Here is a 25,719-nt window from a genome sequence, read left to right as displayed (position 1 = left end):
TGTACATACATGCTACTAGGTATTTATCACCTGCTGTTACACCATGTCGTGGAGTGTATTTACACATTACTCTGAAATAATCCCATCCCTTAAATGTTACTCTGAAGTAATCCCATCCCTTAAATGTTACCCAGAAAAATCCCAAGTTATTTTTACCTACATGCATAGTAAGTACCTAAAGGCACACACTATTAACAATGTAACAACCGAACTTGTGTTTAACATAAATGTTGGTTTTCTAAATAACCTCGCTTGTTACTGATTGGGAGAAGACATCACTTTGGACTCAGAAGAACTGAGGACACTCTGGTATGTTTTCCTTTTGTCCCTTCCTCCCACTACAAGGTAGGAAAAGGACTAGACAATCTACAATCACCTGTTTGTACAACCTGGAATTGATGTTCCCATCAGAACAATAGCTTTCTTTTTCTGTCTTTGGACTCAGAAGAACTGAGGACACTCTGGTATGTTTTCCTTTTGTCCCTTCCTCCCACTACAAGGTAGGAAAAGGACTAGACAATCTGCAATCACCTGTTTGTACAACCTGGAATTGATGTTCCCATCAGAACAATAGCTTTCTTTTTCTGTCAAGAAGAAAAAGAAAAATTCCGTTGGTCTTCATTTTTCCTGCTCTATGACTTTGAAACATCACCCAAGTAAGCGCAACTGATCTATTAACTGCTCTCAGGGTACTGAAGAAAGTGTAGGTAGGTAGAAACAGTAAGCCGTATTAGAGCCCCAAGCTTCGAATCTGGCCTAGCCCTGGTGAAACGGAAAATAAGATCGTGGTCAAATTTAAATGACTACAATGAAGCCCCAAGCTAGAAGCTAATCAACGGTATTGCATGGTGTAAGGGCTAGGCGAGGTGCAAGGCTTGGTGGATGTGCACTTATTCCCTTAACAGCCTCTGCCTTCCTCACCCCAGCCGATAGTCAACCTGTCTTCATGTCAGCATGGTAGTTACCTCACTCTCACAGCATGGTTGTTCCCCCAGTAGTCGCTTTTATTCCCTCCCCGATTTTTTTTTCGAGGCTCGGACTTTCAAGAGAGCTATCTTTCGACAGTGATACATTTTAACATTTGACTGTCATGGAGTTGCTCTCTTAAAAGACGAACCTCTACATCAACCGAGCAATTTTCGTTTTCTCGTTTTTCATCGACTGCGCCAGTTTGATTTAGATTTATTTTTTATTTTTGCTCATTATTTGTTTTGTTTTGCTAACTAATAATAAAATTGAACTGAATTAGTAATAAATATTTTGTACCTAGTGAACAAGATTAAGGTAAGGCTTGATGCAATTAAACTTTATGGGTAAAGTAAAACAGAAACAGCCTTCGTCAACCTCCTGGTATTATGTAGCATAGCAGTTGGGGCCGCCTCATATGCATATTTTGTACCTAGTGAACAAGATTAAGGTAAGGCTTGATGCAATTAAACTTTATGGGTAAAGTAAAACAGAAACAGCCTTCGTCAATCTCCTGGTATTATGTAGCATAGCAGTTGGGGCCGCCTCATATGTCAAAATATTTTTTGCTATTCAGTCACTCTGTTTTACTTAATCAATTTTGTTTTTAGTTTAGAATCTGTAAGCACCTTTGTAACCATGTAGATTTTCAATTTGATTAGTTTGTTCTTTATTGTTTAGTTTTCTTTACTACTATGATTTTTGCTGTAGTCCTCTCTCGAACAGTTTCATCATAAAACATTCATCATTCATCTTTTTAGCATAAAACCCCACACATCTATCGATTTGTCACCTCCTGTTTGTACTAATTATAAAAAAAGTCCAATTAATTTATCATATTTTTTCTCTGCTTTTTTTGTAACATCATGCGTTTTTAACAGATGTTGCACTTTTTCCAACACGTTTTTTTTATATATATATATTTTTTTTTTACTTTGATAAATATTATGTTTACATGTGTAACATATCTACTAACATAGGAAAAACTGTTTACGCATGTATTTATTTTATCATATACATATGTGTACATAGTTACACATGTATGTATGTAAATTTTAATGGTTTGTGCTGTAATGTTGTTATACCAGCTCCAACCTCCCTCATCTAATTATAAACAAATACCTATTGTTCCATTTATTAAAATAATAATAATACTAATAATAATAATAATAATAATAATAATAATAATAATAATAATAATAATAATAATAATAATAATAATAATAATAATAATAATAATAATAATAATAATAATAATAATAATAATAATAATAATAATAATAATAATAATAATAATAATAATAATAATAATAATAATAATAATAATAATAATAATAATAATAATAATAATAATAATAATAATAATAATAATAAAATCCGGCATTTTAACTGACCACGCTCCGTTTACTGTTATTTTAATTTTATTTTTCCTCCTGGGAGAGTGGGAGCTATTTTTGCCAATATTCAGTATGGGAGAACATTATATTTGTGGCTAATTTGTTTCAAGGACCAAAAGCTATAATTCCTATTATAGCACCTATAGAAGAGTCTAAATCAATACATACCTAACACTCATGCACTGTTTCAAGGACCAAAAGCTATAATTCCTATTATAGCACCTATAGAAGAGTCTAAATCAATACATACCTAACACTCATGCACAATAATAATTATACTGTCATCTACTTTTATTCAATGTACAACGATTTCGGCACCCTAGCTTTTTAGGCCTTTCCAGTTTACAGACAACTCATATTAACATTAACTACGTATATTATGTACTCGTATTTTGTAATTTCAAGGACCAAAAGCTATAATTCCTATTATAGCACCTATAGAAGAGTCTAAATCAATACATACCTAACACTCATGCACAATAATTACACTGTCATCTACTTTTATTCAATGTACAACCATTTCGGCACCCTAGCTTTTTAGGCCTTTCCAGTTTACAGACAACTCATAATAACATTAACTACGTATATTATGTACTCGTATTTTGTACAATGTACACAGGTACCTTTGTATATTATGACACCATATCCTCATGTCATAAATGACATTATTATAAAATGTAATGTGACTTTTAACACGTGTTCGATATACCAATATTTATGCACTCTCTCTCATAGGTACTAGTGTCAGATGTGGTTTAATACTCGTACTATACCTATCAGGTATTCTATTTCAGAACCCTCCTGTAACACTATCTCTTGCCTGCTCTTGCCTGCATTTAATAGGTGCACAGATAGGTACAGGCTGTACTGTCTCGTATTACAAATTGATTTTATTGTTGTATAGAACTGCCACTCCACATAATTAAGTGTAAAGATGAGAAATCATTTGTCACTATGAGCTACTATACTGCTACCAGTTTCTACTTACAATAGTCAGATCTTTGGAACAATTGTTACTGATTGTGTGTGTACTAATTGCAACCAGTGGTCTCCTGTGTTAGGAGTGGCCGGCTTTGGGAAACAAAAAGAAACCCGTCAGAGTAGATTTCGTGATAATGAGAGGATGAAATGTATGTGACTTGTGATGTATTGATTGACAATGCTGCAATCTCAAATGATTGCTCAGCAGTACAGTACCTACCGAGAAACATCGCAGATCCTCAAATACCTATGTTCCGTTGTTTTAGATTTTAGTTTAGCACATGCACATACGAGTTTGGCTCGTACATAAATAGTAGGAGTAGTTTTCTATCTACAACTACATCGTACATTTTTTTTTGTCAGCCTATTTGCGTTTTCAGTGGATGCGTATTTCTAGTCTTAGGACTTTCGTGCTATCGAATTAAACAGAGTAATCTCAATATGTAGAATATGTAGATACATAAGTATGTGTTAGGAGTAGTTTTCTATCTACAACTACATCGTACATTTTTTTTTGTCAGCCTATTTGCGTTTTCAGTGGATGCGTATTTCTAGTCTTATGACTTTCGTGCTATCGAATTAAACAGAGTAATCTCAATATGTAGAATATGTAGATACATAAGTATGTGGTTTCATGACTTAGATGCGATGAAAACTTCAGAGGCAATAAGCAGTATAACCATTATAACCAATTAATCACATACGTCAAAGTCAAAGAGATTACGTCTTTGTACAACGTCTGACGGAAATACGGATCTAGCGGGACCATAACCTGAGGTATTATCCCTATCCCTGCAGGATAATCAAGTCTAAAATGTTAATTTGTATGCAGATTGTTGTGAAATTTTCTGTTCTTATTAGTTTCTATTTTTTTTTAATTGAAAACCCAGGAGAAAATTCGGAGAGAGAAAGAGAGAGAGATTAGATGCGATGAAAACTTCAGAGGCAATAAGCAGTATAACCATTATAACCAATTAATCACATACGTCAAAGTCAAAGAGATTACGTCAAATACGGATCTAGCGGGACCATAACCTGAGGTATTATCCCTATCCCTGCAGGATAATCAAGGTACGAGTATATTCTATTCTATTATGTTTCTCACTAACTTACGTGTTTCTTCATTCTGTTTCTTCTGCCCCTTGTTGTTGCACTCTCAGACACGACGTCCAACTACGGAATGGTGTGTGTACCAGGTCTGGCCGCCCTGAATGGCTCTAGCCCCCCTACCCTATCTGATATTTCTCCTACTAGTCTGCATAACCTCGCAACCCTAGCCAATTTAAATGCTGGTAAGTGTAACTCTGTGTTTGGAGGGTAATAGGGTTTGGGTCTGTTTTGGGAAACATTTGTATTTTAGAAATTTCGGAGAGAGAGAAAGAAAGGAAGAAGACCATTATGAAAATTTTCCTGAAGGAAAATGTCAGGATATTCCCAAGTCAGATTTCCCCCAATGGTAATTTTTTGATGAATTGGTTGATGAAATTAATTTATAAAAATATAAATTAATTGTCGTTATTCGAAAAATGGCATAATTATGGTGAAAATCATTTTACTGATGAAACCTAAGTAAAACTCTTTTTTGTGCATTTTAACAATAAACAAAATATTGTATTTAGATATTTTTTAGTTGCATTTACTTACATTTCTGTTTTTAATTAATTTTTGTATAATTCTACATTGTTTATAATTAATTTTAAATTAATTACGTTTTTTGTTTTACTGTAGGTATGAACCAGAATTGTACCTATTATAATTTTTTATTTTGCATTTTTGCTCATCTGTGCATTAATAGATTTGTTATTAAGTTTTTTTTCCCCTTGTAATTTTGATTTAGTTCCAAATAATTTATTTCAAGCATGATTTATATTGTTGTTATTGTTTTAGTTTTAATCCTTAATAAATTTGTTCTTTTCCTCTCCTTTAATCAGTTTTTCTCCTATGTGTATGTAGGTAATACCTACCACCCTGTATTTAAACATGCAATGTATTCACGTCTGAATGTACACCTTTGATATGCATCAAAGCTTTTTTTTCCAGATTTTCTCCACCCTTCCTTTGTTATTTATCCCTTTTTTCCATTTTCAATTATACCTATCTGCCCCGCCTATCTGATGTGTGTGGACTTCCTACATTGATGAGCATTCAGATAACAGGGTAACAGGCAGCTTTATTTAGATTTTAGATCAAAACTGTCTATGTAATAGGAGTGAGGGTATCGACAAACAAAGAGTTAGTTCTTCGCCCATTTGAAACAAATGATGTTCACTAGATGCCGGTTTTACTGAGCTAACTGAGATCTTTGAATTGGGATTTGTCTAGAAAAGTGGGTTAGAATATGGGTGTTGTTCTTATAATTTGATCATCAAAAATAATGGAGCAGTTGCAAATGGGTAAAAATTATAAATAAATGGTCGATTCCTATGTAAAAAGTTGGGAAAAATCCAAATCTGAGGTCAAAACTCAGAATAGTTGTTGGATTTTCTTTCCTTTTCTTCTTATACATTTTGGGATTTTCTATCTTCTGGCAATTGTAATAGTAGAAGCTATCTTGGTGTACTCTGATCACTATTCTGTTCATAGGGTATTCCTGTTCCCTAAGTTTGTTTCTTTAAATAGTTTTAATTTTCTTTGTGTTTTGCTAAAGGGAAATTTACTGTGGTTTTAAATGTCAGAACTAACATTATTCTTCAATTTTCTATCATCATTTGATCCAAACTCGAAACTGGTTGTTGGGATCAGATGGGTGAGATTGTTTTAGTTATAGTTCACCACCCTTAAATAATGTTAGACAATATTTTAACACCCGGTTTATGTATATTCAGTTGAAACAACTAAATCTGTCTAGTTTCAATGCTGCACCCAAGCCTGGCATATATTTCAATGATCAGCACTTTACATGATGATCAAGTATGTAATTATAGCAACAATGACGTCATTATTGTTGTATCTCTCCTTCAATGTGTATTCCAACAGTAAAGTTCAAATAATAATGTTCTCTGAATGCTCTTCCTTGGTACCCTGGATTTCTTCACTGTTCTGGAAAATTTCCAGTGTTTTGTGTTTTTTGCTGTGGCTGGGTTATTTTGGATTTTTATTATGTATTCGCACATTGTTGTAATGCTATTATTGGCTATTAATAAGGCTTTTATAAACTCATTTTGCTAATTATTTCAACAGGGATTTTATTTTTTATGATTATCATTTTTTAAGGCTTTTATAAACTCTTTTTGGTAATTTTTTCAACAGGGTTTTTTTTTTTTATTTTTTTTTTTTTTTTTTTTTTTTTTTTTTTTTTTACGAAAAAAAATCTCGAGGAAAAATTCGCACAGCTGCTGAATTGAGATTAGGCTTTTGTTCCAAATGTTTCGAGGGTGTTAAATTTATTGGATGATTCGTGTGGGTGTACAATTTTATTACTTTTCTTACAAAGTACGAGTAACTCTCAAGTGTAAGCTGGGTGGATTTTTGACCCACAGAATTTTCAACTCTTTCGCTACTTATTTAAAAAAAATGGTAACAATAAAGTCCATTATATTGTTTTGAAATTTCAGCCTATCAAATTACTAAGACTACTACTTAGTACTTGCTTGTCTCTTGTTCATACTGATCAATTTATTGAAAACAAAGATGGCGGAAATTTATCCATGCAATTTTACCTTTCTAGGGGAAAAAAGACATTCAAATCTACTTGAAACGTGAGCTATTCTCTTTCTAGAACGGTATACATACATAGATTGCAATTTGTGCAACCCGGAATAGATTACTTGCCCAAGGGAGCGAGAGTTTCTGTTTTCAAAGTTTTCAACTACTGACAGTCGAAAATTTTCTAATTAGTTGTCGCTTCCTTGTGTCGTTTTACTTAATCCATTGATGACTTGTGGTCAGAGGATATTCCTTGATGATTTATGTGTGGAAATAGATTAAAATAAGTTCCGAAATATTTCGGATAGGTACGAGGATTAGCTGATGTAATGGTACATTTAGGACTAAATGTAGTCATGACGCATTATCACACCATAGACATGTATGATGATGTATGTATGTAAAAGTTTCTATCTTCAGCCTGTTTAAATTCTTGAAATCATATACATAGGTAAGTCTGTCTATAGGTATTAAAATTCTAAACAAAGCAGTTTACTTATCATACTAAGGATTAGGATGGGGACCACTGTTTTCGCCCGTGTACATGTCAGATAACCTCTGATACTCCCTTGTGTCAAAAGTTTGTGCTGTTTTCTTTGGCAGTGGAGCATGAAATGGATTGCTTGCTAATGAGATTCTTCTGTCTTAGAACTACATTGACAATTTTCACATTGGGCCTCTGGCACTACAAACTCGAAGTACACGGGTGTGTACATTGGGCGTCAGGAGGCTAGCTGCTTTGCCCCCCTTACCTAAGAGAATTCTCAGTGTTCTCACCCGACCTTTGATGTCACCTAATTCAAAACGGATATATTCTCTCTCAAACGAGGTGCTCCAACTCGAAAGTTTTAATGTCAAAAAAGTGATTGCATTTTGGAGCGCAAATTGTAACACCTTTTTTACTTTCTCTTTTTCTAATTCACTTTTTTTGCGGAAAATCCAACATTGAAAGTTGAATCAGGTTCATCTTCAGAGTACTGGTCATTTCATTAAAAACAATGATATCAACGGGGTTATCATCATTCATTTATCATTTCATAAGGGCATATAGGCGATATTTAAATATTGTTAAGTTAGGTCCCTGCCCCTGATTTTTTTTTCTTTCTTTTTTTGAACTCTCCCTCTTCCTCACAAATACCTTCAAGATAATAATGACTCCTTTACACTTTGCTAAAATTTCGCCTAGTTGATTTCCATCTTTTGTGCTTTATTCCTCAGCCATTCTGTCAGGAGGGGGCGGTAACACACTAGGCACTTTGTCATCTATCAACGGGCTAGGAGCACCTTTAACCCTGAATGACACTTATCAGCAGATTCAAGGTCAGTATTGAAAGGGTCTCGTCTCATAACTACCCTTGTCACGAACCGCTCGCTTGTCTAACGTGAACGTTCTTTTGAGGAAAAGTAGCCCATATCTGAAAATCTTCAAGCTATACCTAGGTACTTAATTGGATGGTTTATATAGCTTTTAATAACTTGAACAAATATTCAGTAGTATCCAGGTTTGGGTTACTTTTCGTCAACGGGTCAATTTTATTTGCGCCCCTTACCATGTTTGTCTTGTAATAGGGTTGTAATAACAGACTGTCCAAATTAACAAAATATTCTGTGCCTCTGTTTGGTGTTCGTGGTTCATATTGTTCCTAATGGTATTAACAAAATGCATCTCCCAGAAGTCCAGAAACTAATGTACAATTTACATTACTCAATTAAATTTCTGGAGTGCAATTATTTTACATACGATAACGAAATTTACAGCATGCGAAATTTCAGCTGGTGTATTTTCTGACTGACGCCTTGTGTTTTACATTAGTTATTACTGGACTTGTTTCAATCTTCAGGGCCAGTTCCCCTGTTTCAAATCAGGATCAGTGCCTTCAAACATAATAATAAAAATAAAAATGAGCAGAAATCTGATTGTATTCATTTAGGTGTCTTCTCATATGAGATCATGAAACGCTCTGTAATTTGGATTAAAATTGTATTTTGCTGACGACATAATATTGTGACATAATAATCTATCTATAGGGCCAAATTCTAAGTAGAAATAGGTAGGTCGGATGTACTTTTCAGTAAAGACACATCCGTAAATGGATCATTCTTTACTTCATGAAACGCTCTGTAATTTGGATTAAAATTGTATTTTGCTGACGACATAATATTGTGACATAATAATCTATCTATAGGGCCAAATTCCAAGTAGAAATAGGTAGGTCGGATGTACTTTTCAGTAAAGACACATCCGTAAATGGATCATTCTTTACTTAATTGAGAATATTCATTGTTATACGTAGAACTCAGCTGACAGAGGGGGAGCTCATGAGCAATTTAGTATGATTGATAGGACAATGTAGAATCCTATGTATACGAGTATGTGTATAGTAGGTAGATGTGCATATTTTCCTCTATGGTGTTTTCATACTGTAGGGATCTATTTTCATTCAAGTCGAAAGCTTATAACTAATTTCTCTTCGTCCTTGCTTCTTCTCCCACTCGATGCTGAGTTCAAGAAGAGAGAGCGGGATGAAGAAATATTAACAGACATCATTCATACAGTCTCTTCGTCCTTGCTTCTTCTCCCACTCGATGCTGAGTTCAAGAAGAGAGAGCGGGATGAAGAAATATTAACAGACATCATTCATACCCATTATGTTAGATAGGGTAGTGCGGTGCACCAAGTCAAATGGAACTGTAAATACTGCTCTGCTCTTTTTCGGTAACTTTATTCTGCAAAAATACCCTGTGTGCTCCAATTTCTCCAACGTTGACAGTAAATTTTTGATCATAAAATAAATAAAGAAAAAATCAACACAAACGTATTGTTCTTGGAGAGGAGGAAACGCCGATTTATGTAGGTAACAATCAATTTATCCAGAACTGATGCCAAAGCCACATTTTTCACAGAAAAGTTAGTGCTTTTTGATCATAAAATAAATAAAGAAAAAATCAACACAAACGTATTCTTGGAGAGGAGGAAACGCCGATTTATGTAGGTAACAATCAACTTATCCAGAACTGATGCCAAAGCCACCTTTTTCACAGAAAAGTTAGTGTAAATCGGAGTTTTAACCACGGATATAATAAATCTAATTGTTCATCGATCAAGGACTACTTGGTGTCTTGTTTTCCTCCACAGACTGCTGTTTGCACAATCTCATTTTATGCTCATTGCTCGATATTGTTTTAACCACGGATATAATAAATCTAATTGTTCATCGATCAAGGACTACTTGGTGTCTTGTTTTCCTCCACAGACTGCTGTTTGCACGATCTCATTTTATGCTCATTGCTCGATATTAATTTTCCAAACCACTCTTCCTCCGCGAGCTCATTAAAATGATTTACATGGCGAGGTCTCAGGTGTTTTCCATTTTTCATCAACTCGAAATAAATTTTCCATTTCTCTCTCCCCGCCTCACTCACTTCTCTGGAGAATCATCATTGTTATGATGTGTCAGAAGCTGAAAAGTTTGATCAGGAATTGTTGAGTTTCTAGAATGAAGCTCGTTGTATGTATACTGAGGGTGACATAACGTGTTTTAATATTTTGGCATCCAAAGGGGCAATCTTTCAAACTACCCAAATCATATAGGACATGCCACCTTGTCTTTTCTCCCTAGGAATCGAACTATCTCTCTTTTCTCCCTAGGCATTGAACTACAAAACTACCCAAATCATATAGGACATGCCACCTTGTCTTTTCTCCCTAGGAATCGAACTATCTCTCTTTTCTCCCTAGGCATTGAACTATCTCCGTAACTGTGTTCATGAGACAAAACTGAGAGTGCTCAGTCCGTCATCCCTGTAGATAAACTTCATGTGATGTTGCTTAGCTTCAGTGATCGGTTGGAAAATTTTGAGGGACTTTAGAATGCTTGTTCTGACTATTTGAGGGACTTTAGAATGCTTGTACTTTAGAATGACTATTTGAGGGACTTTAGAATGCTTGTTCTGACTATACTTAATTGAGAATATTCACTCAGCATAATAAAGACTGAAAAATCTCGAAATCTATTCAACAGGCTCAAAATGGCATTGAGGCATCAGGCCTGTTGCCATAGAAGAGCCATAAAACTAAAATGAAACGTTGCATAAGAGCCATAAGCCATAAGTTACATATTTGGCCCATGAATCTTGTGATGAATAGTTTTATGAAATCGTAAATCTATTTCTGCACACGTTCTGAAAAGGAAGAGCGCACTTTCTGTGGGTGTTTTTATGCCCAATGCGTAATTTTGTCTAGAAAAGGCTTTATTATTATCATTATTATTCACAAAGGAAATCAATTCAAACAAGTGGCAAAATAATACTCCAGTGCCCTAAATCACCAAAGTATGGAAAAGTATCTTACAAGTGTAATAGCCAATGGAAAAGCAGAATTTTGAATTTGGACGAATCATATCAAAATATGGAATTGTAAATACTTTTCCATACTTTGGTGGTTTAGGGTTTAGGGCACTGGTCTTCTCTTGATGATGATTACAAATCTGAATGAAATAGAAATAGGTTACTTAGTTGGAAATACAGCATACTGATTGAAATAGGTTTCTTTGTTAAAATATTGAAAGCAGCATTTCTAGACAAGGATTCCTCAGGTAAGTAGATACAACATTGAATGCTATCGGCTGTAAGTAGATAACCCCCCCTCCTAGATCGGTTGTAATTTTGCTTTGAGTTGGTTCGTTAATAAATTATACAGGGTGGTTCGTTCTGGCCTCAAGGAAAAGAAACTTGTCGAGACCTATGGAATAAGGCCAAGTGGTTATTACTTGCCTTTCCAACAACATACCTGTTTGAGAAGGGCTTCAGTGCAGTGACACATTTCTATATATATGTACAGGGTGGTTCGTGATTTGCGAACCACGCTTATATCTCAGAAACGGCTGGGAATTAAGGAATGAAATAAAAGGCATCGTGTAGATGAAATTTTGATGATTAAAATGGCTTTTTTTAAATTTGCAATTTTTTTTGCAAAATGGCCCATTTTTTGCCAAATATAGGTCACTCTTATGGGAACCCCTATTTTTTATTTAATTTTTGGAATCAGCATAAAATTTTAATTGAAAAATTTTTCACTCGAAAAAATTTGCTCTACAAAAATTTGCACAAATCGCGATTTTGTGTGCGTCAGTGACCCCAGATTTGATGAACAACGCAGTTGGTCCTGAGTTAGAGCGAACAATGCGTTACTGTGTACAAAGAAATGGATCTCATTTTGAACAGCTTTTATAAATTTGTTTGTTGTTGTTGATTGTTGTTGAAATAGTTAAGTGAATAATACAAAAACTAAAGAAATAATTAAGAAATTGTTTTTCTTTCTCACAGTGTACAGAATTTTTGTAGAGCAAATTTTTTCGAGTGAATACATTTTTTCAATTAAAATTTTATGCTGATTCCAAAAATTAAATAAAAAATGGGGGTTCCCATAAGAGTGACCTATATTTGGCAAAAAATGGGCCGTTTTGCAAAAAAAAAAAAATTGCAAATTTAAAAAATGCCATTTTAATCATCAAAATTTCATCTACATGATGCCGTTTATTTCATTCCTTAATTCCCAGCCGTGTCTGAGATATAAGCGTGGTTCGCAAATCACGAACCACCCTGTATACCTATTTAAGTAAAAACAAACACATAAATAATTGAAAAATAAGTCTAGTTACAAAAATAATAATAATAATTCGGTTTTGGCATTACTACTCTTTTTAGTATTAATGGAATCTTTTTTACATAATAATCAAAATAAAATACTATCCAAAAGGACTCATTTAAAGAACCTCCAAACAAAGATCCTCTGGGTAGTGTAGTAGAGTTTGAATTTTTGGCTTTTCCTGTAGGAATAACTGCTGTAGTTTGGAATACCTACCTTAGCAGTAGTAGTAATAGTCATTCTAATAGTAATGAAATTGTACCAAACCCCATCTTGTGTGCTTTTATTCATCTTCATAATATGATTGTACCCTATGTTATGTATGCCATTTCCACCGTAGTTTGCATGACCCAGATAATTCTAACTGTAATTGGAATGTAATTTTCATGTCCTTAATTATTAATTATGCTATTTTTGAATCCGTTATTCTTTTTGTTTGGTGCATTATTAGAGATAGAGAACATTAGTAATGGCGCAAGGTGTTCTAGAGAGCATGCTACTAGGTACTGCCGCCACTAAATAATCCAATATGTTTATTTCATTTTCATGTCCTTAATTATTAATTATGCTATTTTTGAATCCGTTATTCTTTTTGTTTGGTGCATTATTAGAGATAGAGAACATTAGTTATGGCGCAAGGTGTTCTAGAGAGCATGCTACTAGGTACTGCCGCCACTAAATAATCCAATATGTTTATTTAACTTACGTTCTTTATTCTTGTATCCATCAGAAATATACTGTCTTACATAATTTGTGCAATGTGATATAATAATCCAATCTTGTAAATTTAAGAGTATTCAGTAAATTTGAAAAGTTCATTATTGTGCATTCCAAGATGGGTGTTTCTGAAGGATGCAAACCACAGTTATGAATTGGAATTTTACTATTACCATGAAGGATTTTTATCTGAATGCAATTTTCATGATCTTGCTTATCCATCACTTTTTGTAAATCGATCTTGGCATAATAATATTTTAGATATTAACTGATCAGGAGGTTTCATGTTGGAGAGAATGTCCCCGGAATGTTGACCATAAACGTTGAATTCACTTTTCTAATCTGTCATGTTTTTTTATTTATTTATTTTATAAACCTATGTATCATTATTATTTATTGTGTTTGTCCGGCATGTTTTTTCTCTCTAAAGTACTTCATATTATTTTGTGTGCTCATATTTATTTTTGCTCTCAGCATTTAAATAAAGTTATGCTCACCCTTTTCCCCAAATATTCTGTTGTCCATGTCAAAGAAAAGTCCACGTCCCAAAAATAAGGTGCATGTCCCCCTGAGAGTTTTTGTCCTTAGCACACATTGTTTTTGCCCCAACTATTTTTGGCCCTTCTTTCAACCCTTCCGTTTTTTAACTTCTTTTGGTGACAGTGTGTAGTTTTGTGCTTATTTTCTATTTCTTTTTATCTAAAACCAAACCTACACTCAATGAGTCAAACTTTCTCGTGAACATGTTACAGAGGTGTTATTAGTTGAATCTTAAATTCCGGTGCCGTATGGTAAACTATCCTTATAGTAGTTGCACTTTATTACTACATATCTACGTTACAATCTTTTAACTTTTGGCACAGTATCTTGGGTGTATTTTTGTATCATCATCAAGTATAAGTTGATTTTAAGTTGCTTCCGAGTTTGGTTTGTTTAGTGTATATATTTACTCTATCCTTTTTGAAGTTTTTCATGCCTTTCGCTTTTGTGATGTCTATTATTTTTTTCACTTTTGTACCTAGATTTTTTTCGAAATTCATAAAAAGAACAATTAATACCTAACAGGTGAGGAGTTGGTAATAATCATGACTAGGATACCTAGGAACGGAAGTCGAGCTTTGTTGTACCTAGAATGTACATACAAAAATAGACACCTGCATAAAATCTATCTTTTAGGTAAATTTATTAAAAAGTTTGGGTTCCGCACTTGGATCTTTCTGAAGATGGGTTAATCATATCCCGTATTGGAAGAATAAGAAGAAAATAACTACCTACTTCAAATATGAATGAATATTTAGTACAAAATAAATATAAATTTCTGGTCCCTTTTAGTCTTCTCTGGTAATTATTAGCTTTTACTTGTTTTATGTGTCTAATAACTGATTTGCCACTTTTATTTCCATCAGGTTTCGTGTCCTATGACAATCAACTGAGTGCACAAGCCGCCATTTCCAGCATGCACGGCTTCCAAATTGGTACCAAGCGGCTCAAAGTTCAACTGAAGCGTTCCAAGGACACGTCCCGTCCATATTAAAACAGCCTATCACCAATACTCCTTTGAAGCATCCCAGCTTTACAGATCCAAACTGGGAACCATGATTCAGAAATGCCGTTAAAGATTTTCAAACGAGATGCGTGACCGCATATTTAGCGAAGCTAAGTCATTGGTGGATGTATGTTTTCAACTCAATGCATTGATCTAACAAAATCGTGGACATAAATTTGTGAACGATTTATTGAGTCATTGGATGTTGGTGCAACCCACCATATTGACAAATTCTGACGATTGAGTGCAATTTGACAATAGAGAAAATTACAAGAGGGGGCTTTCGTAAAAATTGAATTGACCTCTGGTCTTCTTATTCATTGATCTCTGAAATTTTGTTATATTATGGTACTTTGTACTTCAAACGTATTCTAATGTACAAAGTCCATTTTTTCTAACCTTAAAGCCAAAGTTGAATTCAGTTACAAAAGAAAAGTGAAAAGCCAATATTGAGTTAAATTAATGATCACCTCGGTCAGTCCTTTCTCAAGCCATCTTTCAATACTTATGTAAGTTTTCAATAATTTCCCTTTGGCCTCTTTTCTCACTTTTATGGACAATAAAATAAAGCAGCATAGGCCGAGAATTAGTTGAAATTGAGGAGGAAGGGGTTGTTTCTTTCTCTTTTATTTGAGATGGATATTTTTTATACTCAAGTATAAAAAAATACCAAAGTCAATAAATAAATTATGTACTTACTGAGACTATTTTTTCCCTTCTTGTGAAGCTTTATGTGTTGATCTAATTAATAATTTACTGCTACGGGAAAGGCGAGGAATGAGATCTTATCTGATTTTAATCCTTTCTAATAAAATTTTGATGTCAGTGTTTTCAAACACAGTTTAGATAAACTAGCATTCTTATGAAAAAGCTTTATCCCTTCAAAAATTTTAGAGTGCCATAATCGATTTGAAGCTTTATCGAGTTTTGTTTTCTTCTACTCGGCTTTATCCACTTTTAATTTAAACTACCTATGTTATTGTATAATAACCATGTTTATTTCCAAATATTTTTTGTTTTTAATTTTTACCAAAAATCCTATAGAAGTGTTAATTTTATTTATTTTAGTTTTTATTATTTTAAGTACCTCCTAATGTTCTTTAAAAATCAAGTACTTATTATTTTAATTTTTTGTTTCTTTATTATTATTTTAAATATTGATTTTATTTATTAGGTACTAATGAATGTGATTTAAATATATCTATTATTTATTAAAGATCAATACAAACTGAGTTGATTCAGGGCATTTTCTTTGCCCTCTTCACTTGTTTGTATGGTGACAATTTGGACATTGATATGATTTTTGACATTGAGGATAGAACTAAATACTTTTTAATATTGTTTTTTTATTACGTGTAGTGTTGAGCTTATTTGTTGATTGTTTTAAACTATCAGTTTTATTTATTATCATTTAGTTCATTTGAAAATCTTATCTGCACTTTTTTATCATTTTATTTGACAGGTAGTTTCATGAACCAGAAGTAACTCTTTCTATCTCGTCATGTAACCAAGGGGGTTTAGAAACATTCCCATGTTTTTAATTTGGTGACTGACAAGATACATCTCGATTCTGATACTACTAGTCTAAAATCACATATTCAATATTATCATCCATAGTGTGACAGGTGACACAAAATCATTACTACTATCCTGTCCATGTTCCTGCTACTATTGTCTATTGTAGTAAGAGTATTTTTACAAAATGCAGGTACAATCCTTCAACTCGATGAGATGAGATTTCCTAATGAACTTGAATGATAGTTGATGTTCTGTTGCACTCTTGTTTTTATTCAAATATGTTCAATGTTTATTACTTATCTTGATGAGTGTATTATTGTCTACTAACTTCGAATGTTTCAAAAAGTGACCAAAGAAACTAAGCCTAGTCATTTATTTAATGTAGAGAAGTAAGTTTTTGTCTACTAACTTCGAATGTTTCAAAAAGTGACCAAAGAAACTAAGCCTAGTCATTTATTTAATGTAGAGAAGTAAGTTTGTTTGTTGTCTTGTGTATCAATGTCACCACTTACAAACATTTTGTTGTCCCTAGTGTTGTGTTTCTCCATCTGTCTATTTATTATTCTCATTCCAAGAGCTCTGTTCTTTATTTAATTTACTTATTTGTTCAACTGCATTTTTGTCTTCAGACTTGATTGAGGTTTAGACTGTGCATCTTCATAATTTTGTTTTTCATTATCAGTTGTTCCACTGTCACCAACACTTGCTTTTAATGTCCTGTCTCTCATGTTATGTAACCTGAATGTTGTTTTTTTCATGTTGCTCCCATTGCCAAATCTCATATCAATGTCCAACAAATTTCCAAATAAGTATAGATTTCTTGTTCATCTCTTTGCTTTTTTATCGATGTCTAAATTGTCCATCTCAATTTGAAGAAGTCATCCTGACTAGCTATAAATATAAAGATGAGTGAAATAACAAAGGTTGATCTATCTCTAGCAATTGAAAGGGGGGAATAAATCTTTCGCTACCTTTGGTAAACTCGACACAGAAGCAAAATGCACAAGATGAACTTCTTAGAAATATCAACATATTTTCATTATTACTTTTTTCCCCTTTTTTAATACAAAGTGCCTTTTTCTTATTTTTTAAAAAAAAAGAATAAAATATTTTAGTTCCACTATTAGACAAATTTAAAATAATAAATGGTTCATTTATTATTTCTTGTAGAGAATGTTCTGATTTTCATTTCGTAATGTAGCTAAGATTTAGATAGCTTTTGAGTTAAAACATTTTCTCTGTATAGGTGTGTGAATCTAAAACTTATGATGGAGTAGTGTGTATGCCGAAATCTAACCACATTACAATCCATACGAGTACCTATGTATGTATCTCGCTGTTTTATTACATATCTTATTTTTTTTAAATAAAAAAGAAAATGATCTCCATTTTAATTAAGTAATGTATCTCTTTAGAGGTGTTCTGTTCCTTATTTGTGTTTCTAGAAAACCTCGATAGTGATCTAAAACTGTCATTTTCTCATGTGTTAGGCCTAAGTAACAAGTCTAATTCAGTATAGTCAATACTATCATGTGTATGACTGTCACAATGTCACATTGTCTTTGTACATACCCAAGTCATAATTAATAAAACTCGATAGTAAATAAACCTCGATAAGAAATAACTTTGGTCTTTTCCCTTGAATTATTTCTTATCGAGGTTCCACTGTATTTTGTTTTATAAATATGACATGATCAGAGTCATATTCTCTTTGATTCAAATAAGAGAAAACAGAGACCAGAGAGATTCAATATTTCCCGAATGCGGTACTGAAATAAAATGCGCCCAAATAATGAGCGAGAACAAAAATGACATTTTAACACTCCTTTCAGCATTTATTTTATAACTGAACTGGTGACTAATTGATCAAAAAATTCGTCTATCATACAGGAACAAATAAAATCTCTCAACTGGTTTCACATTATTGAAATTCCTGAGCGAGAACAAAAATGACATTTTAACACTCCTTTCAGCATTTATTTTATAACTGAACTGGTGACTAATTGATCAAAAAATTCGTCTACCATACAGGAACAAATAAAATCTCTCAACTGGTTTCACATTATTGAAATTCCAAAAAAAAAAAATGAGAAAGATTGATTTGTTGCATTTTGCCCTCCTCTCAGTGTGTAGAAAGTAATTCTTAGAATTTGTGTCTTACATATTTATATAGTTTTAATACAAATTTTATTATTACAACTAATGACTAAAGAATGAAAGAAGTGTTTTCCATTTTTCATCAACTCGAAATAAATTTTCCATTTCTCTCTCCCCGCCTCACTCACTTCTCTGGAGAATCATCATTGTTATAATGTGTCAGAAGCTGAAAAGTTTGATCAGGAATTGTTGAGTTTCTAGAATGAAGCTCATTAAATGAAAGAAATTTATAATTAAAGAAATATATTAAGAAAAAAGATTTTTTAAAATAATATTCCTCTCTTCATACCTCAATTTCTTAGTAGGTAGGTAGATAGTAGATTCCTGGCTTGACAACTTGAGCACCTGGTTTGACAAGAACTAGACACGATTATAGTAACAAACAAGATAAGTAAGAACTTAAGAATAGACTTGATCGCCAACATTCGATGATAGGCATTCCAAGAAGATGTTCGCAGGTAACCACTCATTTCCACAAGATAGTCATCTTATTCAGCGTATGGTGACGACTGTATGTCAGCCTGTAATGCATATTGTTATACCGATTTATTGATCAGAATGCAATGCTTGATTCCACACCGTATCTAATTCACGCGTTATTTGAAAAACAGTTAGGTCGTATATCGTGTAGGAATAGCAGGCAGTTTTACGTTGTATTTTGAAACAAGTACGTAGGTAGGTTAAGATTGCCATGAACAGGCATTGGATGAATAAGATTTCAGAGATACACTCATCTTTCTAGTATCTATTTACTCGTATATCTGGTAGATCTTATGTGATGATCTGATGATGATTGTTGAGGACCCAGTGGGTGTAGAAGGTCTCTCTTTTAGGGGGATCATAGCCGTATTTTCCTTTCCCGATTTCCCCTTTTCTGAAGATCGTTTCACCTCTTTCGGTGTGATAGCGCCTGTACTAAACCATAGAGGAAATGAGCTTCAGAAGAGGGGAAATTTCAAAAGGAAAATACAACTAATTTTAACTACATAAATAGTGACCCTGCGGTAAATAGTAAATACCCATAGATTGGTACCAATTTAGGAATCTTTTTGTTGTAGGGGCTCTTTATCCGGCTAAGAGGTTATAAAACTTATACAAGTCGCTGGAAAGCTGAAAGCAGACTGTGTACTTTACGTATAGTTGAACATTAAAATTAACGCCCATTCTTGGTATCCTCTCACTAGAAGTCTCTGGTCAAGAGGGAAACCCCTTCTCTTCGCCACTACAAGTGAGTAAAGCCAGACTACCCAAGTACACGGAGTATGATCGGCAATATCCTCCCATATTCCACTGTAGTTCTACTTCCCATGAATACTCGTACTTTGTTCTATTTCCGGAACTCCTGTTAAATATTTAATACTCCTCTCAGTTCTAATTGCGGGATAAGAGGTGTAAATATTTAGAGACGAAAATAAAACTGATGATGGTGGAGCGGAAGAATGTACCAGGAACCACCAACTTGCAGAACTGTGAAACAGATGTTATAAATTACGGACAGAAAAAGTGTGGATACTATTGGTAAATTGGTATCCCATTGGGTAGTTCAGAATTTACAGCTCACAAGGCCAGCCTCTCACTATGAGGCAGACCTGACAGGTACACCTGAAAAGGTTCGTCTGTCAAGTCTACCTGATAGTGAGTGGCTAGCCTAAGAGAATAATATACCAATCCAGACATCTGTTAAAAATTGGCAGGTAACTACACAGTACACACACTACTATTTTTAACCAGACAGATAAATCGCACAGTTTTCCCGGAAAAGAACGCCTGGAACAAGAATTTCCTGGCTTGACAACTTGAGCACCTGGTTTGACAAGAACTAGACACGATTATAGTAACAAACAAGATAAGTAAGAACTTAAGAATAGCCTTGATCGCCAACATTCGATGATAGGCATTCCAAGAAGATGTTCGCAGGTAACCACTCATTTCCACAAGATAGGTGGATTGGTGGGTAGTAGACAATGGTCTAGGTCAGATGAATGGTAATGAATGATAACATGCTAAGTGAAACCCTGACACGCTTGATCAACCAACATAGCATAGATCCGTTATGGAACATCGAGCTCCAGATTTAGCTACTGTTCTGGTTCTTCATGCTACTCCTCTAATAGGTATATCGGGATTATGCTATGTGAGATATGCGTTATGAACCTTGCCGTCTGCTTTATGGTCTGAATTGTGAATCCCTTGCAGTTTGTTATGTTGGCACAGAACAGGTACTGGTTTTCTTCTAACGATAACGGTACAAATTTACAAAATGGACTAACACGTTGAGACTTGAGACCCAGTTCATGTTATGGCTGTGGCGCTACAACTTCATATTAAATTCTTACTTCCCCAAATGCCCATCACGGACTTTTAAATACACCTTCCGAATTACTATCCAGCACCTGACATAGATAATAGCTTGAGACATCAAAGACATAGGTTGAGAGCTATGTCTAGCTGATAAATTCCAGAGACCTCAGAAAAGTACGGTCAACAACAAGGAGTACAATGGACATTCAATGTAACCACTGGTGGAGAATTTTTCCACTGGCACGATGGCGTTTTGATTCCTGTAGCTGAAACCAACCCCACAGGCTGTGACTGTGTGATGTGTTCAAAAAGTGCAATGACTCGTAGTCTAGTCTAATAAAATTCCAAGTAACATCAATAAGAAGAGAATAACAAGAAAATCTATTATGTCCTGGATTCAGACAATACTACTGATGAGATTCACATTCATTGATGGAGATAGACCTCTAGCAAACCTATTGTTGGGACTTGGTAGCTACAATTACAACGTAGTAACACATATTACATTATTAGGTATACACATTTGTACGTAACCCTTCCACTACTAAATGTCATAAATGAAGAGAAAAAACGAGAAATAAACGAAGAGGGAACACTACGCGCTGATATGAATCTCAAACTTTTATTTTTGTACAAGAATACATAAATGTTAGGATACTTAGATTACTTAGGATTTATTTCCAGAAGAGATGGTATTTACAAGAACGAAGATTAGGTCGATGTGATTGAGAAGTTTAGCCTGAGCTGGAAAAATATTGTCTATTTCTATGAAAAGACTAAGGAAATGGACTTTTATAGTCGGTGTCAGCTACACCAATAGTGAATTCTCAAGCTCTTATCCAAACTTTTGTGATGTGACAACCACAGTTGTGCCTACTAAAGATAAGACTGCTAATATTAGACAGTAACTGACAAACTTTTGAGTGATTGTTTGTTTATCCTGCTGGGAGAGGACTGAGAAGCCCCTTTACATTATGTACACTTAGGATAGTGCATGAAGCAAATGAGGATGAGAGGAATAATAGGGATAGTGACAATACAAAATAGATAACAATAGCAGCTCGGATACTGAAAATGAATGGAAGTTAATGACTTTTCACACCAAGCACGTCATCACAGCACCTAGACCTAGAGTAAAGAGATAGGTACATAATACATCAACAGAGTGTTTCTGACATGATTACCAAATTCTCCGATAAGGATTTTCAGGAAGTATGGGGTGGAAGTATAGTTGATTATGTAAAACATGCCTACAAGTTTCGAGAACCAAAAGGGTTTCATGGTGAACCCTCTGATGAAGATGGTAAAAATAATGGTACGAGTAGTAAGTATTGAAACAGTGAGATAGAATGATACTAATGATGTTTAGCAATGCTGTGATGACCCACAATGTTCAGATTTGATTAATCAAGTTTATATAAACAACATGTCCTCATCGCTGACTTCGGAGACTTAATCCAGAATGAATATGACCTAATACTAATACTACACAAGTCGTTATGTACATTGTACATAGTACAACATCAAGTATTTCAAACTTCACAGGAAAATGCTGATAGACACACATGGCGTTTGTTATTCTCTTTCATATTAATCATATTTATAAATCATCACCATACGAGTATGTGTCATTATGAGTGGTACTTTAGGAATATTAACTGGTATCAGGTACCGTCACTTGGTATTTGGCATGACCATGAGACCCCCTACCATACAGAACTGGCAATGTGGTGTACCACACTATTCACAACATGAAGTATACAAACAAAATAGGAGGATGCTGTTTATTGTTTTGATAGGATGATAGGAGGAACACGTACACATGGCAACACTGTGCCTGATACTAAAGATAATAAAGCAGTTCTCCATGATAGTGTATCTCAATAGTTAACAACCGATGATTCAATAATATCAGAAAGATCCATCCCATAACACCGTAGTCACAATGTTGGGTTCAACACTGCAGTTTTACAACGTAGAAAATCCATTTTCCGTCACATACGGTATGTAAGAAAAGTTCAGCAATGTCAATCGTGGACCAGGTCGGGATGAGCAACCGTCTGATGAAGAATGAAAAAGTAAAAACAACAAATGATTATAAAAATATGTAAATATATAATAAATACTATTCATATATAATGGTCACATAATTATGTAAAAACAAACACAAAGGCAATGGAAGATACATTCAGTAACACGGAAATCCAGCGTTAGGCCGGCCACTCAAGACAGGTTTTGCATGACAGAGATAAGCATAAAAGCCCGTCATGCAAAATATGTCGTGAGTGGCCAGCCTTAGATTTCAGTATACGTAAAATAACAATTATTAAATACAAACATAGAATACCATAAGCCCGTCATGCAAAATATGTCGTGAGTGGCCAGCCTTAGATTTCAGTATACGTAAAATAACAATTATTAAATACAAACATAGAATATGTAATGAGAGGTTAATGCCATAACAGTTTCAACTTTACATTTAATGACGAGTTGGATTTTTGGTCAACAACATAGTAATCCCAAGTCTACAGTTTCATGTTGAAATGTACTTTTGGGTCACTGCACAAGCGCATATTGTAGACACATATTATATCCAATCTACATGGACTATTGTAAACAATAAAAGCAATGAAGAATTTTCTTAAATATTTAAAAGGTTAAGGCCACACATTGCAAGGGTCACAGATATAAACTAACAAAATATTCTAAGTCCCGAGGGGTTCAACCTTTGAAAGACACATTTTCTCAGAGCTACCACGTTTAGAGCTTACAAATTTTACCAAAAAAAAAGAAACAAATCTTTACACATACCTACTCATAAAAGGTATTTCGGGTAGTAGGTACATAAAAGTAATGCAATTTGAATAAATACCTACAACTATCTACAGGTGAATACTGTAATCAACATTAAAAGGAGTTGCTGTTCTGGTTAAACACGAATAACCAATTTAAATACATACTTCTTTAAATTACAGGAGTTGATTATTTTTATTTTCGTTATTCTTATCATTAGTATTATTACTTTTTTCCACATTCCCACTACTCAGAACCACGTTATGTATAATTTCTAGCGGAACTTTCACAGCATTCAGATTCTCATGGGTACTTACTTGGTTGATCGCTTCTCACTTTCATTACTCACAAAACCTTCGGATTTATAACTTTATGTTTAGCAAGACTGAGTGGAGTAGCGAGCTTGCTAAGAGAGTAAAGAAATGCTAATAGTGGAATTCTCAAAAATGTTGAAGATAAAATGACATACTTCGCCTCGGCGTGTGTTCACGCCCTCCTGATTACCAGGCGAGCGTCTTGATTCCTCTATAGTCCTGTAGATCTACTGAGCAAAGCCAATTATTTGAACAAGTCATAATGAAGTGTCTTTGTTTAGAATGGTGATAAGAGGCACACAAACCGAGGGGATATTGATAATAGAGCGACTTGAAGCTATTTTGAATCTAGAGAGAACGTATTGCATTGTTTGTGTTATGAAATGTTGAAACTATTTGCACACATAGAGGTAGGAGGCAGACTGATGCTCTCTGATGCAAGGCATCTGTGATGTTTTTATGCCGGATTTTTCCAGAAATCTGGGAGAAGCCGGACAAAATAGAATCCACAGTGGAGAGTTTAATGATGACTCATTAATAATATGTAATGGGAGATTTCCTACGGAAACAAGGGAAGCCTTAGAATAACAAATGTCATACATAAAACTCAAGCATGAACAGATGAACACATAGAACGAGAATAACAAATGTCATACATAAAACTCAAGCATGAACAGATGAACACATAGAACAGTAGGTACATAATTGTCAACAAATATTTAAGATATAAGAACGACGGAAAATGTAAAATTAAACAGAAATCGATACATAGAACGGAACAGTAGGTACATAATTGTCAACAAATATTTAAGAAATAAGAACGACGGAAAATGTAAAATTAAACAGAAATCGACGATAAATATAAAATTCCTACTGTATACCTAGTACCTAGATGGGTAACCAATAAGAGCAGGAAATTATAAGAAGTCAAAGTGTAAGTAGATGAATTAAACACATTAACCTAGTAAAAGTTGGGTAAGATTTATCAAAATAATTAGATTTATTAAAATCATAAACATAAATATGATCAACTCGTCACTTGAATTAAAATTCATACTTATTGAACTTTTTGTTTGGGGGAGAGGGGATAAACACACTATTAGTATTAGTACCTTCAGTAATGATGATACCGAGTACCAAGTACCAAGGTTATGTGCAGCTCATTGCATAGGATAGAAGTATGTATGTACCCTACAAGACGGAAATTTGATTGGGCTATTAAATATAAGTATAGGTACCTATCATGAAGAAATCTAGCCTAATATTAAGATGGCAAAATCTCAAGATAACCTTGAACTACCGACCCCTTACTTGTCGAATATATCAAAACAGCTTCAAGTCTGCAATGGAGCAAGCTGTATTATTATCAACCTTCGTTATGAGTTACTTACACAGCCTGGCAGTCTTATCAGAACGATAAGAAAATTATTGTGTTGTGTTCTTGTTATAATTTCTAGATAGGTTAGGTACCTTACCTTGAAGGTTGATTCTGGTATTAACACTTACATAGTTCCAAAATCCACCAATAGAATATTTACTAAGAAAATTATTGTGTTGTGTTCTTGTTATAATTTCTAGATAGGTTAGGTACCTTACCTTGAAGGTTGATTCTGGTATTAACACTTAGTTCCAAAATCCACCAATAGAATATAGAGCGACTTGAAGCTATTTTGAATCTAGAGAGAACGTATTGCATTGTTTGTGTTATGAAATGTTGAAACTATTTGCACACATAGA

The 25,719-nt window shown here is 34.0% G+C and overlaps 1 protein-coding gene across 1 annotated transcript in view; it reads left to right on the top strand.

The window, feature by feature from the left end:
* LOC103511375 (CUGBP Elav-like family member 2) overlaps positions 1–16,666 on the top strand; it is an 81,820-nt gene extending 65,154 nt beyond the window's left edge. Inside the window, exons 9-11 of the mRNA XM_026825153.1 lie at positions 4,505–4,661; positions 8,197–8,309; positions 14,760–16,666. Coding sequence (XP_026680954.1) covers positions 4,505–4,661; positions 8,197–8,309; positions 14,760–14,887 — 398 coding nt within the window. The 3' untranslated portion in view covers positions 14,888–16,666. The remainder of the gene's footprint in view (positions 1–4,504; positions 4,662–8,196; positions 8,310–14,759) is intronic.
* The last annotated feature ends 9,053 nt before the right edge of the window (positions 16,667–25,719 follow it).

Source organism: Diaphorina citri, unplaced genomic scaffold (assembly GCF_000475195.1).
Source record: "Diaphorina citri unplaced genomic scaffold, Diaci psyllid genome assembly version 1.1 scaffold708, whole genome shotgun sequence".
Taxonomy (NCBI): domain Eukaryota; kingdom Metazoa; phylum Arthropoda; class Insecta; order Hemiptera; family Psyllidae; genus Diaphorina; species Diaphorina citri.
Note: the sequence above shows the minus strand (reverse complement) of the source record. Positions and strands in the feature narration are given on the sequence as shown.